General features: G+C 38.6%; 1 protein-coding gene across 1 annotated transcript; it reads right to left on the bottom strand.

Moving 5' to 3' along the window:
* Nucleotides 1–569: 569 nt before the first annotated feature.
* On the bottom strand, nt 570–2,180 carry LOC105038813 (uncharacterized). The gene has a single exon (XM_010914719.4). The coding sequence runs from the start codon at nt 1,692–1,694 to the stop codon at nt 744–746; it is 951 nt and encodes a 316-aa protein (XP_010913021.3). The 5' UTR covers nt 1,695–2,180; the 3' UTR covers nt 570–743.
* Nucleotides 2,181–21,275: the final 19,095 nt, after the last annotated feature.

Raw genomic sequence — 21,275 nt, 5'->3', positions numbered from 1 at the left:
AGACTCATTTATCTTCAAATCAAGCCTAAATCAGGCCTATTTTAAGTCCAAGTCCTAGCCGATCCAATCATTCAACACTTATATGGATAACTATGGTCCACTACTACTGTACCATTTACTTTGACACCATTTTAAGCACCTAGTCTCTTTGCTTGGTTTCATAGAATATCTAGTGAAATTACCACTCCAGCCTAACGTTTTGTTTGGTCTCCAATCTTCCCCAAACTTGTCATCAACAAAGAGAGAGATGTTTGTTGTGGGTACAGCAGAGTGACTGATGTCTTTTAACTAATTATGTTGCTTCTGGAGAGTAATTCAAAATTTCACAAGCCACAGTTTTTGTTATATATAATTAGCAGAGAGTTATTAACCAAACTAAACTATGTCATCTGCCAGCCATAATCATAATAATAATTATCATACAAATTTAGGAATTCATTAAGACCTTTAGCTATAACCATCATTAATAACAATTAGCATCACTTGTTTCATTTATTTGTGGTCACTTTCATATAATCTCTAAGCAATATAATACATTCTAGATACACTTATCAAAGAAGTAATGCTAATTAAAGTTTAGAATATACAAAAGTAGATTACTTTAGGAGTAGTTAATTACAAGTAAGCATGATCAGCTGAAACAAAAGTACCAAACCCATCACTCCTTACGCTTCCCTCCCCCCGCCCCCACAAAAAAAAAAAAAAAAAAAGGGTTTGGGGAAGAGTTTTCGATCTCCAAATCATCAGTAGACCTTCTTGGAGAAGAAGGATCTCAAACTAAAGATGCTCCTGTTGCTTCCACCCGCCTCACCGGCGGTCTGGCCACCGTCAGTCACCCCGTCCTTATCGTCACCCCTACAGCTCACCTGGTTCCGATATCCAATGCAAGTGTTCACATTCAAATTAAGCACCCTAACTCCACCTCCAATCCCACTCCCTTTCTTACGCCCCGTGACCTTATTATCCCTCTGGTTCGCCCTCTCCGGCCCACGGCCGGCCGCCGGCTCGCTTCGCTTCTCGCCCCTCCGGATCTGCCACACCGGGCTGGTCCGGCCCAGGTGGACCCCCCCGCTGAGCCCGGCCCGCCCGGGGCTGGCCGCCCACCTCCTCGTCGGTCCGCCGCCGCTGGAGGGTTTGGAGGACTCACCGCGGGAGTTGCTCCGGGAGCAGGGGGCGCTGCTGGACTTCCGGCCGGCCATGGCGGATGCCCGGGGCCGGCCGGCGGCGGCGCCATTGCCAGCGGAGCGGCTCCGCGAGAAGGGCCAGATGTTGATGTTAAGCTCCGCGCCGCCGCTCATCCGCTCTCGCCGCTGCCCCTCCTTCTCCTCCCCCTTCTTCTCACCGACTTTGAATATATCCTTCCACCGCTTCGACCCGGACGACGGCGACGACGAGATCGACGAGGTGATCGACGCCGGCGAGGGCTCTGACGGAGGCGGCGGGGAGGTATCCGGTGGAGTCTCAGCCGGTTCGGGCTCCGGTTCCGGTTCCGGTTCGAGCCGGGGCTTCTGTTCGGAGTGGACGACGGAGAGAAGGTGGAGGGGGAGGAGGACGCCATCGACGAAGAGCTCGTCCGCGGTGAGTAATTCCTGTTGGGGATGAGAAGGATTACCGACCACCCAGAACTCGAACTCCGGAGACGAGGAGTCAGAGCTTCTTCCTTTCGGTGTCTCCGTGGATAAATCCATATCCATTCCACCAATAACGGCAATGGAATAAAAGAGAGAGATAAGAGAGAAGACAAATATATGAGAGGAATAAAAACAACGGGAATGAGAGAAAGGGAGAGACAAGAGAGAGGAGAGAAATATGAAGAGAGTTTTGGTGGGAGTGGAGAGTGGTGGTGGTGGTGAATGCAAGTGCTTGGAGCGTACAACACACAAATAATAAACACTCTCTATATCTTCTCCCTCCCTCTCTCTCTCTCTTTTAATTTCTATCTATTCTTAGAGGGCACATGGGGAAGAGGCCCACCTATGACAAAGAAGGGGCAATAAATGAAGTGATGGGGAAGGGGAGAAGCGAGTTTAGAGAGAGAGAGAGAGAATACAAAAAGGTTCCTTTTGTTTAGGGTTATGGTTTTAAGTTATTTAAAATGAAAGGAAAAAAAGAAGAGAGACTGCTTTCGTTTGATGATTGGCTACTAAGTGCCGGATATCCCAAGCTTCCGAAGGTGGGGACTGGGGAGAGCAGCAGGACACGGAGAAGGGAAGTGAGAAGGAGACATATGGGGTGGAGAATGGAGATCGGAGAAGGGATAAAGATTTGAGAGAGAATGGAGAAAGAAGGGTAGGGTGGTGGGTTTTTCAAGTCTTGTCGGGCCGGATGGGTGATGGGGTTGTCCACTATTCCTATTCCTGTGCTTATGCTTCCTATGCTTATCCGTTCCTTTGTTACCACGCGCTATGGCTTAGTTTTGTCAGCTTATTATGATAGAAGCCCAACTTTATCCGTATATACTTTAATTTTTTACCTTCTTTATGGGTAGAGGGGGTTGTGTGGCCATGTGCTTTATATATTATATGGACTGGATCTACCTTGCTTGCCTTGCATGTATCATTCCTCTGGAGTGACCGGGCATCTCCAACTAAGGTCTGGATTTGGTTGGAATAGACAAGCCAAAAAAAATGAAGTTGTGTAGGTGGCGATGAGTTGGGTTGGTCGTCGAATACAAAGGATCTGATAGATCCCTTTGATCCAGTAGATAGAGAGTAATATTATTGGCATATCTTTGAGTGCACATTTAATATTTCTTTTGCCACACGGTGTAAAGAAATTGTTTTCGATTGTTGAAACTTGAAAGAGCATTATTAGTTTGGAAGAGTACATGCCACCAAGATAAGATGAAACTAATAAACACGTATTCTATGATTAAAATCGGAATCAAAATAAATTGAAATAGAAATCAAAATTGGCAGCATCTCTTGATGGGTTTGGTTCGCGATAAGAATTAGAATCAAAATTAGAATAAAATTAAAATTTTATAGAAAGTGGAGAGTGGGTTTTAGTAAATTAGGGGTATTTCTATTCCCTCCAGATTTAGAATGGAAATATGACATTCTTTTAATCAAATGGTAGAATGCGAGTCACTCATTTTTATTTTCATTTCTATTCTAGAATCCAACTTCCTCGAATCAAACATGTCCTATTTATATGGCTCATAAGAATGTGTGTAATATATTTAGAGTGATTTAAGTTATTAATCAGTATTAGTATGGTTAAATATTAAGTTGCCAAACTAGCATCAGTGAGAACAAAAAACTCCACATGTGCCAATAACCAAAACCTAATAAGTTTGTCTCAAATCTATCCTCGGCTGTTAGAATTTCATTATGATCCATGCATTCTAAGCGATAAACTACAGCAAGCTGATTTAGCTCATTTATCTTGTTCAAAGATCAAGCCATCATACTTGACTTTGAACGAAGTATCACAGTTGTATTGTCCCATGAAGACATCCTATTTGACCGGGAGTCAGGTCTGTTTGAAGTTTTGGAAAGGAGGCATGGCCTAGACACAATCATTGTGAAGAGAAGGGTGCCCATTCAAATGAGCTTTATGTGAGCGAATTTATGAATTCCCTAATGACTACATCCAATTTGCGCGCATTAGATACTCTCATTCAAAGCACCTAGCTTATAACGGGGTCTTTTGGAATCTTTGAATCCTTTGCCACCTTTCTTTTGGTCACCAAGGACACATAGGCTTTCACAAATCCTCTCGTGGCTTTTATGCAAATTTTGTTAGGTACATTTTTTTAAAAAAATTATTATTCTTTCTATCTCAACAAATCCCTAACACCAAGCATCTATCCTTGCAAGGAACTACTCAAATTATTGATCTACATGCACGCCATTGTCATCTATCACCAATCCTTCTTTATTGTGACCAACCATCAACCGCATTGTAGTCTCAAAAAAGCATATAGCAATCACCCAATGACTCTCTCTCTCTCTCTCTCTCTCACACACACACACACACACAAGCATGCAGACGCAAAAAAATCCAATTTAAAGCAGCTTTGGATGATCTAAACCAAATCAAAGCGAGTTAGAAGTCATATCGCAAACTATAACTTGTGGTCATGTTTCATTTCGAAGCAAATGGTATGGGATTTAGGAAAATGCTATATGCATTACAGAACATATAGGACAATGTCCCAACCCATGAATTTTGGAGGGTGAAGTAGGTATTTGGAACATGAAAAATACCAAATGAACCCACGTACCACTTAAAGAAGTTAAAATTCTCAGGTAAAACAGTAAGAGTGTAATGTGTATATAAATAAATAAATTTTCTTTATGGGGGTGCTCTCTAGAGTGTAGTATTCGAGGTGCCATGTAGACTATGCTATATAGAGACTATGATTAGACACATACTTTGCATCACTTCGATTCAAGGGGAATAGAATAAGAATATGATTGTGAACAGTTTTTGAAAAGGTTAATAGTCTAGATGAGGTAGCTCGGCCTAAAAACATGAGACATGAGTCTTAGGATAGTCTTAAAATGGTATGCCTCAAATATTTAATTCAACTAGCTATAGGTATCACATTGATAGTAGGAATTATGTTAATCATTTGTTGCTCCAAACCATTAATTGCCCTTTGTTGAGGCCCAAGGAGCTTAAAGTATGTCAAGTATATATACGTTGGAAAAAACTATAATCATGGACAATAATATTGTCAACCTTTTTTTCTTTTTTATGCAAATTAAATAAGATATCATAAAGCAACAATAACCTCTACGATCTACTTAGGTAATTAATAAGCAAAAATAATTAAGTAACCCACAAAAAGAGACACCACACTTTTGATGTAAATCTTTCACTAATTAGAATAATAGGATTACTGTATGTCTTCTCCTGATTAACTAGAGGTTACACAAATATATATATATATATATATATATATATATATATATATATATATATATATATATATATATCATCAAGAATAAATCTTGGTTCCACAATAAAAATAATCATCATCAATAAAGCAGATTTCAATAAAAAATAGGGATAGAGAATAAATCTCAACAAACATATGGATACTTGAAATAATTAATGAAGAAGACTTTTCATAAATAAAAAATATTCAACTTATAGCTTCGATATGCAGAATAACATACTAAAATTCATCCAAATTGGGATATGATTAGCCATCCAATCATCTGACAAAGTAGCAACAAAATCTCTTTTTCTTCTTCTTCCTATTGCTACCATCTTTGTATTTCGTGCCTCACTTTTTTTCACACTGCTACTGGTTTATCAAGCCCATTTTCTCTCTACAAGGAATCAACTTTTTTATGGATAAGATTTTAGTCGTCATATTCAATCCATTATCATCAGTATGGATTTTCTCAAGATAAAGTAACTTCATCTTTAAAGTATCTCGAACACAATGACATCTCAAATCAATATGCTTGAAACTCGAACGAAATATTGAATTCTTTGAAAGATGGATGGCACTTTGACTATTATAATAAAGCATATACTTCTCTTGTTCTAGGCCCAACTTTTGTAAAAAAATTTTCATCCACAAATTACTTTTATAGACTTCTATAACTATAATATACTCAGTCTCTATAGTAGACAAAACAATATATTTTTGTAATTTAAATTGTCATGATATTGCTCCCTTGGAAAGGTTCTCAAGTATACTAATGTAGATTTTCTAGAATCTATATCACCAGCCATGCATGTCTGTATCTATGTACCTATCTAATATAGGTTTCCCTTTACTAAAGCACAAACAAACTGAAGAAATGCCTTTGAGATACCTAAGGATCCATTTAATAGCTGTCCAATGTTTCTTACAGGATAAAGAGAAACTGACTTATAATACCAACTGTGTGAGCAATATCTGACCTTATGCAAACCACAATGTATATCAAACTACCAATTACGAATGTATAAAGAAATTTTTTCATATCTTCTCTATCTTTCTCACTTGTAGGATATTGTTTGAAACATAATTTAAAATGATCTGCAAGTAGAGAGCAAACAGGTTTGAACTTGTTCATATTAAACCTTTGAAGCATCTTTTCAATATATCTCTCTTGAGATAAACAAAATTTTTTGCTCTTCCTATCATGAGTAATTCTCATGCCATGGATTTGTTTAGCTGGCCCCATACCCTTTATAGCAAAGGACTTGATTAACTCTTTTTTTAAGCTTTCAATCTTTCTAGCATCATGACCAATAATCGGCATATCACCTACATAAAGCAAGAGAATAATAAAATTTTTATCAGAAAATATTTTTATAAATATACAAAAATTAGAAGTGATTTTACTGTACCCATAGTCCATCACGAAAGAATCAAACTTTTCATACCACAGTCAAGGTGCCTACTTGAGTCCATACAAGCTTTTCTTTAAAATGCATACATGATGCTCTTTGCCTTTAATTGTAAATTTCTTTGACTGCTCTATGCAAATTTTCTTTTCTAAGTCTCTATGGAGAAAAATAGTTTTTACATTAAATTGTTCAATCTTCAAATTCATACTTGCAGCTAAACCAAGAACAACTCGGATGGAAGACATCTTGACCACAGATGAAAAAAATTTCTTCAAAATCAATATCCTTTTTTTGACCAAATCCCTTTATAACTAATCATGCCTTGTATCTCAGTGGTAAGCTCTTTTCTTCAGTCTTCAATCTAAACACCCACTTATTTTTAAGTACTCTCTTATCTTTAGGTAGTTCCGCAAACTCAAATATGCGGTTCTTATGCAAGGATTTTATCTCCTCCTGCATGACTTTTAACAACTCTTTTTTGCTCATGATTCATGGCCTCTTGGTAACATTCTAATTCTCTCCCATCAATGATCATCACATATTCATGAGGAGAATATCTCTGGAAAAAATGATGCTCTCTAGTAGATCTTCTAAACTGATGCTCAATTAGTGGCTCTGGAGGGGCTTATTCACATGCTCTTCTGGCATATCATTATCTAGTATAAGCTCATTAACTGTATTTCCATCATCTTTTTATACATCTTCCCCGCTATTATTATTCATCATGATAGGAGGTATTGGACTTAGATCAACATAATTTTTAGTGATAGATTTTTGCTTTTCAATCTTTTCAAAATCTTCAATAGTCTGATCTTCTAGAAATACAATATGTCTACTTTTAATAACTTTCTTATCAATTGAATTCTATAATCTGTAACTAAACTCTCTATGTGTATAACTCAAAAAGATACACTGTTTAGATTTTTCATCAAGCTTGGATCTTTTATCTTTAGGGATGTGAATAAATGTCCTATAGTCAAATACTCTCAAGTCATCATATGAAACATCTTTTCCAATCCATATTCTTGCTAGCATATCACCTTAAAGAGGAATTGAAGAAAAAAAGTTGATCAAATCCACTGTAGTTCTTATCACTTCATCCCAAAATAATTTAGATAATTTAGCATGAGAAAGCATACACCAAAATCTTTCATAGATAGTATGATTCATTCTCTCAACAACTCTATTATATTGAGATATTTTAGGAATAGTTTTCTCAAGTCTGATGCTATGATCTCGATAATATTTCTCAAATGGATCCCTATATTCACCATCATTATTTGCTCAAATACATTTTAGTTACCTTCCTATTTCTCTTTCAATGCCAGCATAAAAATACTTGAATATATCGAGTATATGGTCTTTAGATTTTAAAACAAAAGTCCATAATTTTTTAGGATGATCATCAATAAAAATAATAAAATATAAAGCACCATTAAGAATTCTAACATTCATTGTACAAATATCAGTGTGAATAAAAATTCAAAACATGTGATCTTCTATGTGGAGGAAGTTTATAAAATGCAACTCTATATTGTTTATCAGTTAAATAATTAGTGCATGTCTTTAGAGATGTATCTTTGATAGAAAGAAGTTTTTTTCTAGCAAAAATATCAAGTTTCTTCTTGCTCATATAGCCAAGCCGCTTATGCCATAATTCAGTGGAGGAATCATTAGCTGTATTCACCTCTATCTTGCTTAATTTTGCTTACATCATGTAAAGTATACTTGATTTCTTTTTTCTTACTACCACTAGAAAATCTTTAGTAAGCTTCCATTTTTCTTCACTGAAGTGGCTATGATAATCTTCTTCATTAAGTATTCTAATGGAGATCAAGTGGAGACAGATATTTAGAATATGTCTCATATTTTTTAGCAATAGTTAGCATTCAATATTGATTTATAAGTAAAAACTCTCGTGCCCAAAATCTTAGTTACTCCATTATTTTCTATCCTGACATTATCAAAATCATCACTACTATAAAATATGAAAAAATCATATCAAGAAGTAGCATGAAAAAAAAAATCTGAGTTAATAATCCAAGTACAATCATGGTATGTAAGGTTTATATAATCATCATCATAAATAATTATGACATTAACATCAGATGCAACTATTCCTGTGTCTTTTTCATCCTTCTTTTCTTCAACTCTCTCCCTTAATTTCTCTCTTTTAATTATTTTACACTTCTTTTTCATGTGCCCTGCCTTGCCACAACAAAAATATTTGATATCTTTTCTGAGTTTAGACCTTCCTCTTAACTTATCATGGTTGTTAAAATTTTATGAGTTTCTGATTTTACTCCTCTCCTACCTTTCTATAATTAATATATCTAACTATGCAGTTACACTCTGTTCTCTTCTTCTGATCTTCTCATTAAACATACTATTCTTTATCATTCTCAATATCACCATACCATTAGGAGCTAAATTACCGAATGATACAATCAAAATTTTCTAACTATCAGTTAAAGAACTAAGCAACAGCAATGCTTGCAACTGATTATCTGGCATCATCTTTATAGCAGTCAATTGATTTACTATATCCTAAAATCTACTCAGATATTCGATAACTGAACTTTCCTCCTTATACTTCATATTCACAAGCTTTCTGATCATGAATGCTTTATTCTGTATGATTTTTCATTCATAGAGACTCTAGAGTTTCTTTCATAAACTATGGGTATTAGTCCCCATAGGTACATGATAAAAAAATACTATAATACATTTATTGCCTGATTAATCCAACTATCTTCCTATGTATTTTTTTTCTACTCTTGCTCAATTTTTTCACTTGGTTTGGCACTATCCCCTTCAATAGATCATATAAATCTTTACAGAATAATAAATCTTCTATTTAGGACTTTTATATTGAATAATTAGAAGATATAAGTTTAACCATACTTCTATCTATATATTTTTCTATTTAATCAATACAAGAAAATTCAATCAGAACAATCTTGCTCTGATACCACTTTGTTAAAAAAATTACAATCATGGATAATAATACCACCAACTTCTTTTCTCTTTTTATACAAATTAAATGAGATATCGTAAAGCAATAACAATCTCTATGATCTATTTAGACAATGAATAAGCAAAAATAATCAAGCAATCCATAAGAAGAGGCACCATAATTTTGATGTGAATCTTTCACTATTTAGAATAATGAAATTACTTCGTGTCTTCTTTGGATTAATTAAAGGTTACACAAATATATATATTATCAAGAATAAATCTTGTATTTTATAATAAAAATAATTATCATCAATAAAGCAGATCTCAACAATAAACAGGAATAAAGGACAGATCTCACAACTATGTAGATACTTGAAATAATTAATGAAGAAGACTTTTAAAGATAAAAATGTTCAACCTATAGCTCTCAATGTCAAGGATAATATACTGAAATTTTAACAAAATCGAGATATGATCAACCATCTAATTATTTGACAAAGTAGCACCAAATTTTTTTTTCTTCTTCCTATTGCTGCCACCTTTGTATTTCACACCTTGCTTTTTTTTTCGTGCTGCTACTATTTTCCACTGTGAACTCTCTATCGCCTCCGATAAATACCAAGGCCAACAAAGAATATGTGACCTAAACCATCACATCTTCTTTTTATTTTATTTTATATATATATATATATATATATATATATATATATATATATATATATATTAGGATCTTAAAATTTTGATGTAGAGTAGAGATGAGGAAATGAAGCAAATGTGTTTAGAAATCTCCTTGGGCTATAATCATCATTTTAACAATAAGAAGTTAAAAACTAAGGTTTAATTTTTATCTTGAAAAGATGGTATACGAGAAAATAAAAAAGTCCTGTGGCGCATACGAGGAAAAAAAGAGTTGTGGGTCTCTTTCTAGTAAAAGTTTTTAGAAAGGGCACCATTGCCACTAAAACTCTATTCGATGGGTGGAAGGTGGTGGTGTTAAGATTTGATGTCTCAAGAGTCAATCTACATTGAGCCTACAGCAAGGTCCGCGATAAAAAATGGAGTCCAATAAGCCCAAGATCATCTGAAACAGAGTTCAGACGGAGAACATATGCGCGAGAAAAGTCGGTATGAAACTTAGAGTGGCAGAGGACCGCCGGCGGCCGGCGGCGGGTCGGCGGAGCGGTGACGGCGTGGCCACGTATGACGGTGCGCGGCCCAGGTGTGGCAGCGCATGGGCCGAGTGCATAGGGCGTGGCCCAACGCAGTGCGCGGCCTAGGTCCAGCACGTAGTGTGCGGCCCAGGCCCGACATGCAGGGTGCGGCCCAACACGCGGCCTAGGCCCAAGCCCAGGTGTGCGGGCGCGGGCACGACCCAGGCCCACGCGTGCCCCTAGGATCTTGATAGCTCGGTCCACTATGGATTGGGCGGTGCATGGGTGGCTCTATGGACCGAGGGGGCATTTTCCCTCAGTTTCTCATGGTCCATCATGGACCGAGCGATGTTTCACGCATGCTTCTTGTAGTCCACGGCTTATTCTGTGAACCAACGCACGATCGTGTGGTCCTGGGTGCTTTCGGTTTCGATCCGATGGCTCCAGGGCCTTGTTTGGGTGTTGTACGGACTCCTTAACCTAAACTAACTAGTTTTTTAAGCCTTTAAAAGGCCTGTTCACTGCAACAAAGTGTGGTGGCACAACGGCTTCATGCGAAAAACCAGAGAAGAGAACCGTGAAGAGAGAGAGATGCAAAGATGCTGAGAAGAGGAGCAGGGTTCCTGGACAGTGGACAGCAGTCGCTTCAGGGGTTCAGGGGGTCTTCCTAAAGAGAGAGCTTTTGTGAGGACGAATTTTCTGTGAGAAAAAAATTGGGTGTACGAGGATTGAGGGTAAGATTTTTTTTTATAATATTTTTTTTCTCATAGTGAAGTTTACATGTCCCATAGAGGCGAGTCCTTTTTTGGCTAATCCACGTATTTGATTATTTTCTATTTTATTTCTTCTTTCTTCCTGCTGCATCGCATGATATCGAAAAGATCCTGGAAGGTGGTGTCTTGGCCAGACATCTATCAACAAGTGATACAGAGTGAGGCGGTATAAGGATGCAGACTGCAACGATGGTGAGTAAGGCTGAAGATGGAGAAAACAGGATCAATCAAGATGGAGATCTACAAGTTTGATGGAAAGAGCAATTTCTCTTTATGGCAGGCAAGGGTGAAGGATGTGCTCATCCAACAAGAGTTGATTGATGCTCTCTTATACGAAGAGAATACGATTACCATGGAGGTGCAGGATTGGAGACAGTTGCAGATGCAGACGGTGAGTACCATCCATATGTACCTAGCGGATGAGGTGGTGATCCATGTGCTTAGTGAGACTTCTTCGATGGTGCTGTGGTTGAAGCTCGAAGAGTTGTACATGGTGAAATCTCTAACCAACACTCTTTTTCTCTGAAGGCAGTCCTATCAGCTGCAGATGACTAAGAGACAGAGCGTACAGGAGCACCTAAGCCACTTCCAAAGGATTCTCACCGACCTTTTTAGTGTTGGTGAGAATATTGAGGAGAGGATCAGGGCACTGATCTTGCTAGCATCGCTTCTCCTTTCGTAAGAATCCTTGGTGACTACTCTTTTAATGGGGAAGAGCACTATCAAGATGGACGAGGTCACCACGATGATACTCCAAAATGAGATTCTCAAGACAGAGAATCTCAAGACAGAGATTCTCAGGTGGTGGCAGCTCAGCTTTGATGATTTCTAGAGGAACAGGAGGTGGTAGACGGAGCGACAGAAGATCATGACGAGAGCGGTCCAAGTCCAGGAGAGACTTGAGCAAAATCAGGTGTTACCGGTGTGACGAGTTGGGACATCTAGCTAGAGATTGCTCTCAACTCAAAGATCGGATGATGGCTGCTGTAGCAACGACCAGTAGCGATTTAGAGAGAAATATCCTGGAGATATCTGATAAGGTATCTACTTCTTCCTAGCAGTGGATTTTAGATTCAACATGTACCTATCATGTATGTTGTAGAGAGAAGCAGTTTGACTCCTTGGAGAGCAGTAAGGGCACTGTTTATCTGTCGGATGGATCATGTTGTGCGATTAGAGGCATCGGAATAGTCAACTGGAAGACAATGATGATGTAGTGAGGAGATTGGGGGAGATCCGATACATATCCGATTTCAGATGGAATCTTATCTCACTGAGTAGACTAAATTCGAGAGGCTACAAGATGGTAGCTAGTGAAGAATTCTGAAGGTGCTATGCGGCGATAAGATTATTCTGGAGGGGAAGAAGAAGACGAGAGGATATTATTATCTAGCGGAGAGCCCAGTGCAAGGTGGAGCTTTAGGAGTCAGGAGGAGCCCAAAGTGAGGTGGAGCTCCATGTGGAGGTGGATTGAGCACGAGACATGAGACTCGAAAGGATGAAGGGCGATATCGTAAGGTGAGATTCCTATTACCGTAGAATGATATTCCGAGTAGATCTTAGGTCAGGAGGAGCATAGCATTCGATGGAGATGGGATCGAACGATCTGGCTCGACTTTCATGTTTGTCCATCCATGATCAGCAGGTGATTGCCCCAGAGCATGGGGACGAGGAGATCTAAAAGCTCTCAAAGTCAGAAGGAGGTCAAATATCATGTCGAGATGAAGATTGTTAGGATTTGATACCTTGAGATTTGATCCATATTAAGCCCACAGCGAGGTCTGCAATGAAAAATAGAGTCCAACGAGCTCAAGATCACGAAGTTCGGATGGAAAAGATACGCACGAGAGAAGTCGATACGAAATTCAAAGCGATGGAGGACCGTCGCAGCCGATGGTGGGCCGGCGGAGCGATCGAGGCCCAGGCTTGCAGGCACGAGCACGGCCCAGGCCCATGCGTGCCCCTGGGAGCCTGATAGCTCGGTCCACCGTGGATCGGGCAGTGCATGGGTGGCTCTGTGGATCGAGGGGGTGTTTCCCCTCGATTTTTCGCGGTCCACCATGGACCGAGCGGCGTTTCATGTGCGCTTCTCGCGATCCACAGCTTATTTTGTGGACCAATGCGCGATCGTGTGGTCCTGGGTGCTTCCGATTTCGATCTGATGGCTCCAGGGCTTTGTTTGGGTGTTGTATGGATTCCTTAACCTAATCTAACTGGTTTTATAAGCCTTTAAAAGGCCTGTTCACAGGAACAAAGTGTGGTGGCACGGACGGCTTTGTGCGAAAAACCAGAGAAGAGAACCCGCAAAGAGAGAGAGATGCGAGGACGTTGAGAGGACAAAGAGCAGGGCTCCACCGGCAAAATATTCGACTCCAAGACTCACAAGCCTAATTGTATATATATACATATTTTTAATAATATTATATTTTATTTAAAATATATTATTAATTTAATAATTTAAAAATAATATTTATATTTTATTAATATGATCTTGCTCCTAATTTTTAATTATTTTTTTTAAATTATGAAAAAAAAGCTCGAATTTGAGTTTAAACTCGATTTTGGATATGACTTAATTAATATTGAACTCAAGTGGAGTCACTCTTGAATATCATTATTATTATTTTTTTATCAAATTAGATTCGAGTTTGAATATTAAGTTAAAATGATCTCGAGTTAAATTTTATACTTAAGTATTTTGAATCAAATCAAATTTGAGTTCTTAACTATTCGATTTATTTGATTGTATCCTCAGTCTAAAAATATAATTCTAATTAGAATGGAATTTTCTTAATGTCATATGTTGGCTTATGATTGATAGATCATATTTGTGCCACATCAGATATGTTTTCATTCATAAATGTAAGTGTTAGTAATCAAGTGACCTGAAGACTTGAGACTATTTTTTTTGCAACTATGGTTGTGAGGTTGTGGAGTCAAGGATCTAGGTTGACAAAGAAGCTCCTTGGCATTTTCACAGCCTAATTAATAAAGTGGGAAATTGGCTTCGGTGTTGTGCCACAAGGAGGCTCTCCTGGGGTTTAGTCGGCTTGAGATGTGCCAGCTGTATCAATTTGCGGACTGAAATAATTATGAGAAGTACGTTTTCGCTTGAATTTTGAAGAAAATCCCATGGAATACCCCATCAGAAGGAATTTTTTTTACAGAAGAGCAAACAAAGATTTTTCGTGGTTGGCAGTTACCAATGTCACTGAAGCGAATGGCACATGAGTAGAGAAGGTGGTACGCTAGTTGTGTGTAGAAAAGACAAAATATACCAATGATGACAAATAACCATTCAAGTTTCCATCACTAAAAAACATTCGAGATCTTATTGAAAGAAGAATAGCATCATAAGCAATAAAATCTACTTTACCTGAGATTTATTAAGAGAAAAGAATACGGAGCAAAGTCCAAAAAAACAGCCTAAAAGAAAACTAAACTAACATGCCCTTAACCACCTTAAACATTATCCTTTACCAAAAATAAAAAAATAAAAAAACCTTAAACATTATCTCTTATATGATCATAAGCCTGGATGCAAACTTCACTGATAGATAAATCTTCCCTGATGGAACTACTAATATTGAGTGATAGCCCCATTTGGGATATGTAGACTCTAGTAGTATTTGTAGAGTCATTAGCCCATGTTGTGCCATCAGGATCCGGTACCACAAGATGCAATAAGAAAAAAGAAGAAACAAAATAAGAAACATAATACAAATACATGGATCGTCTCAAATCTCCTCCACGAAGCATGCAAGCTTCACTACGAGAGAATAAAATAAAATCAATACAAGAGGAACTCACCACTCAACCCTTGTACAACGTCTCTTAAGAAAAAACTCCAAAACCCTCACAAAAGCTCTCTGAAATCTCTGTTGAAATCTTTCTACACCTCCAGGATGTCACCAGCTTCCTAACACAATAAACAGTTCGTCAATCGGAGTTATATAGACTCCAAAATCACAAAAATACTGTTTCAGTAGGAAATAGAGTCCTAATCAAATATAGAATCATCCGTGACCGTCCGATCGTGATCGGCTTGCACCAGAGCCGTCCGATCACGCAAAACAGTCTCTGATCATGCCTGATCAAACTCGAAATCATCCTCAGCCATCCGATCATAACCGGCTACGTTTTGGACCCTCCGATTGTGCAATCCAACGCCTGAACCGCACTTGGACTGCAACTTTGATCCATGCAGCTCCCATGGACGGCCAGCACCCCGCGGTCAATGGTGGACTGCCTTCGATCCATGCAGCTCCCATAGACCGCCAGCACCCCACGGTCCACGGTGGACCGCGTGAGCACTGGCCTGGGTGCCCGCGTGCGTTGGGTTGGCCCGTCTGCGGGCGCTGTGCTGGCCCGCATGTGCGCCCGCACTGGGCCTGCCCAAGCATTGGGCCGTGCACAGCTACACGCTGGGCGCATCTCTGCCGGGCCGGGCGGCACTCCATTGGCCCCCGTCGGCCTGCCACCGGCCGCCGCCGCCTTGTGCACAGTAACGTCTTCTCTCACGCGTAACTTCTACGTTTAGACGTCGTTTGGACTGTTCTTAGGCTCGTTGGACTCCATTTTTCATTCTGGACCTCGCTGTAGGCTCAATGTAGACCAAATCTTGAGTTATATTTCTTAATAATCTTCACTTTGACTCGATATTCAGTCTCTACCTATCTTTGAGAGCTTGTGATCCGTTTCACCCCCACGCCCTGGGGCATGCTTGCTGTCTCGTGGATGGGCAAATGTGGGAGTCGAGCCAGATCGCTTGATTTACCTCCATCATAGGCTGTGTCCACTCTGACCAAAGACCTATTTGAGAAAGTCTCCTATGGCAATAGGAATCTCACCTTGCGACGTCGCCTCTCGTCATCTTAAGTCTCCTGTCTAGTGCCCGATCCATCTCCACCTGGAGCTCTATCTCACTCTGAGCTCCTCCTGACTCCTGAAGCTCCATCTCGTACTAGGCTCCCTGTCAGGTAGTAATGTCCTCTCGTTCTCTTCTTCCTCTCCAGAATAATCTTATCACCATGCAGTACCTTCAGGATTCCTCCACCAGCTACCATCTTGTAACCTCTCAAATCCAGTCTGCTCAGTGAGATAAGATTCTGTCTGAAATTGGGTGTGTATCGGACCTCCCCCAATCTCCTGACTACACCATCATGCGTCCTTCAGCTGACCATCCCAATGTTTCTGATCGTACAGCTCGATCCATTTGATAGATAAATAGTACCCTCACTGCTTGTCAAAAAGTCAAACTACTCATCTTCGTAATATAAATGATAGGTATATGCAGAATCTAAAATTCACTGCTGAGAAAAAGTAGATACCTCATCAGATATCTCTAAGGTATCATCCTCTGAGTCGCTACTGGCCGTCGCTGTAGTAGCCCTCGTCCGATCTCTAAGTTAAGGGTAATCTTTGGCTAGATGCCCCAACTCATCGCACTGATAATATCTGGTCTTGCTCAGGTCTCTCATCATGGACCTAGACCGGGACCGCCCTTGCCGCGATCTCTTGTCGCCCTGTCTGCCGCCTCCTGCTTTTCAGAAACTACCAAAGCTGAGCTGCTGCCACCTGAGCTCAAAGTTGGGTTCTCTCTCCTGAGAACCTCGTTTTGGAGAATCGTCGTGGTAAGTTTGTCCATCTTGATGGTGCTCTTTCCCACTAGAAGAGCAGTCACCAAGGACTCATATAAAGGGAGGAGCGATGCTAGCAAGACCAGCGCCATAGTCTTCTCCTCAACTTTCTCGCCAACGCTGAGGAGATCGGTGAGGATCTTCTGGAAGTAGTTGAGATGCTCCTGCACACTCTATCCCTCAGTCATCTGCAACTGATAAAACTGTCTTTAGAGGAAGAGGGTGTTGGTGAGAGACTTCACCATGTACAACTTCTCAAGCTTCGACCACAGCATCATCAAAAAAATCTCGTCAAGCACATGGATCACCACCTCATTCGTTAGGTACAAGCAGATCATACTCACCACCTGCATCTAGAGCCACCTCCAATCTTGCACCTCCATGGTGGTCGTCTTCTCCATACACAAGAGAGCATTGATCAACCCCTGTTAGATGAGCACGTCTTTCACTCTCACCTGTCATAAGGAGAAATTGCTCTTTCCATCAAATCTGTTGATCTCCACTTGATTGTGCTTATCTTCTCCATCTTCTATCTCGATCACCACCGCTGCAACCTACGCTCTGGCACCACCTTACGCCAATACCAATTGTTGCGCTATCAGGATTCGATACCACAAGGTGCAGCAGGAAGAAATTAAGAAGAAACAAAATAAAAAACACAATACAAATATGTGGATCGGCCTCAAGCCTCCTCCATGGGGCATACAAGCTTCATTATGAGATAATAAAATAAAATCAATACAAGAGAAACTCACCACTTAACCCTTGTATAACAGTCTCTCAAGAAAAAGCCTCAAAACCTCACAAAAGCTATCTGAAACCTCTGTTGAAGCCTTTTTTATACCTCCAGGACATCACCAGCTTCCCAACACAATAAACGGTTCATCAATTGGAGTTATATAGACTCCAAAATCACAAAAATACTGTTTCAGTAGGAAAGAGAGTTCCAATCAAGCCTAGATTCACCCGTGATCATCCGATCATGACTGGCTCATACTAGAGCCGTCCGATCGTGCAAAACAGTCTCTGATCATGCCTAATCAAACTCGAAATCATCCTTAGCCATTCGATCACGATCGGCTGCGTTCTGGGCCCTCCGATCACACAATCCAGCCCCTGAACCACACGTGGACCACGACTTCGGTCCACGCGGCTCCCATGGACCACCAGCACCCCGCGGTCCACAATGAACCGCGCAAGCGCTGGCCTGGGCGCCAATGCACGCACTGGGCTAGCCCACCCGTGCACCCATGCTAGGCTAGCCCAAGCACTGGGCCGTGTGCGACTGCACGTTGGGTGCGTCGCCGCTGAGCCGAGCGATGCTCCTCTTGTCCCCATTGGCCCGCCATCGGCCGCCACCGTCTCGTGCACCGGACTATCTTCTCTCGCGTGTAACTTTTTCATTTGGACTCCGTTTGGACTGTTCTTGAGTTCATTGGACTCCATTTTTCATCTTGTACCTCGCTGTAGGCTCATTATGGACCGAATCTTAAGGCGTATTTCCTAACAGCCCATATATCTGCTAGCATATGTTTTAGCATATCCTCGTCTTTGAGATAAAGCCGGTAAAATATGACCCAATCCACTAATCCAATCCATATTCAACCTATCATAATAGGTTTAGATTTAAACTAAATGGATTCAGGTTATAAACAGATCGACCTGTTTAAATTATTTAATATTTAGATCGGATTTAAATTTTAGATATCTGATCTATTTAACCTATTTAATATTCAGGTCGAATTGAGTTAGATAATCCATCTAACTCATTTAATTCATTTAAGACCTATTTAATTTATTTAATATTTGCTTAACTTATTTCTAATCTGTTTAATCTGTTAAAAATTTATTTATTCTATTTAACCTATTTAGTCTAATTTGATCTATTTAATAAATGAGTTAAGTGGATCGGATTAGAAAATTTATTTAATAAATAGATCAGATTCAGATTTAAATTTTTGATCTATTTAATAAATAGATCAGAATCGGATTGATAATTTTTTAATCTGACTCATATCCATTGCATTCTAATTTAATTACCACCACTAATCCGATGAGAATAAAAGGCTCGTAAGCTCTGCAAATTTTTTTTTTTTTTTTGATGTAAAAGCCATAGCAACAGTTGATACGCATACTCAAACAAAGCCAAATCTGAAACCTGCGCTGAGCTCCCAAAACAACATAAAACAAGGACGATGAATAATAGATAATCCAAACCTTTATAAGCTTATCCGTAGGCCCCTATTTCTTTTTGTTGCACATCAATCGTTAAAGGGCATAAATAAAAATTATTTTGGTGGAATCTTTATATTTTTTTTGTTAAAAAAAAAAATTTGGAGGGAGGCAACCCGCCGCATCTATCTCTCCTGAATGTGACCATAGAATCCCAATCTCTACTGAAAAATATTTAATTCCGAGTCGAATTTAGATGAATAGATGGCCTCCTTTCCACTATATGGACGAGTCCAATAGATGAATACGTCACTCCAGTATCACCGAGGATCAATGAATCAGATATTATTTTTAAATACTGTACTTAAGCCATCAGATATGCTCCATTCAACACTCATTCATGCTCTAATATTTAATGGTAACTCGATATCCGCTGTGCCCGAATGTGGCCATATGCTGTTTCCAATACGCTGTGCTCGGGCAAAATCCTTGCATTTGATAGGTAGGTGGGATGCAGGGAAGCATAAAGGATTCTTCCCTTCCTTGGCCACGAGTATAAGTTGAATTTTTTTGCATGATCATTGAGATGCCATCTATCTTCTTTGTGTCCACATTACTAAAGATAGGGTTGGCAATTTATGAGCAAGTCCATCAACTCGGCCAATAAACAATTTATTTTAAGTAGATTTTATTTTATATAAATAGATTTAGTCATAAACAAATCAATCTATTAGGATCTATTTATTAAATTAGTTATATTTAGACTTAAATTTTTGACACATTTAGCTCATTTTGACTAATTTAATGATTGGATCGAATTATTATCCGACTCATTTAGCTTATTTAATCTATTTAAAATATACTTAATTTATTTCCATCCTATTTAACTTGATCCACTTAACCTGATTAACCTATTTAAATCTATTTAGTTCATTAAAACATCACTTAACCTATTTAATCTATTTAATTTTTGATCTATTTAATAAATAGATTATATGCATCGAATTAGATTATCTATTTAATAAATAGATTATATTTAAATTTAAAATTTTAATTTATTTAATAAATAGATCAGATTTGGATTAATAAATTTGTGACTCGATCAAAATCCAATTCAATCTGTATTTGATCCATCTTGATTCGCTTGCCATTTCTAGCTCTGTGAATTATTAGATGTACAAAAACGCCCACCCAAAAAGGAATGAAAATTGTTGCTTTACCTTTTTAACGTATGCCACCATGAAACCAAGTACATATGAGTCCTCTCGGTTTACTACCTTGCAAACAATCGTAAACATGATCCAAATGATTTGCAATGTAGGCTCTTAAAAGAATTGCACATGGATAGCAATCATCAAACCCACAACTGGGGAAAATCCAAATTATGGATTCCCACATTAATAAAAGAAAAATTAGATACAAAACTAGCCATATTATATGATTGCTATCACTAAAGTCATCAAAGCTGACAAAAAAGAGTTCAAAGATCCTAACATTCATGTAGAAATCATATACCTACCGTACTCTTCCATACCGAACTCTCTTAGAGAGATGAGACCCAAGGCCAAAACCATCAGCACAACGGAAAGGCAACACATCCTCCACAGCCCCCTCTCTCCATCAACCCCTCGCTCTCCTTTTATACCCACGTGCCTCTCCCTCTCCATATTCTTTTTATCAAAGGAAGTTAGGCCAGAAGAAGAAGGAGAACAAAAATAAATCTTCTCGTAACTATAGCCATGCATATCAAGCAACGATGAAGAGCAGGTGGAGTTGGCATTGCAACCTTGGATCGGTACAAAAAAACAAATACTGCAAACTCATTTAGCTCATGGGTGAATTTTTTTTTGTAGAATTTTTTTTTTTAAAATTACTTTCTAAGAAGATAATTTTGACATATTTAGTTGATCATAAAAAAATGATTTATTATACAAAGTCTTATATTTGATTGAGCATACACTCTTATGGAAAAACTATATAAAATACCTATTATATCCTTAATGAAAAAACTATATAAAATATCTATTATACCCTTAATGGATATAAGACCATATATTTTTACTCTCAAATTTTACATAAATAATAATATTATATTTATATTAATATAAATATAATATTAATATATTGTAATATAACATTAGGTTATAATAATTTATTATATTAATATAATACTAATATATCTATATTGATATTATATTAATATAATATTAATATTTTAATATAATAAATTTATTAATATAAATATAATTATTAAAAATGCGGAGAAGCTGATGAAATCCGGT

This window comes from Elaeis guineensis, chromosome 1 (genome assembly GCF_000442705.2).
Source record: "Elaeis guineensis isolate ETL-2024a chromosome 1, EG11, whole genome shotgun sequence".
Classification (NCBI taxonomy): Eukaryota; Viridiplantae; Streptophyta; class Magnoliopsida; order Arecales; family Arecaceae; genus Elaeis; species Elaeis guineensis.
This window is presented reverse-complemented; position numbering and strand designations above follow the sequence as displayed.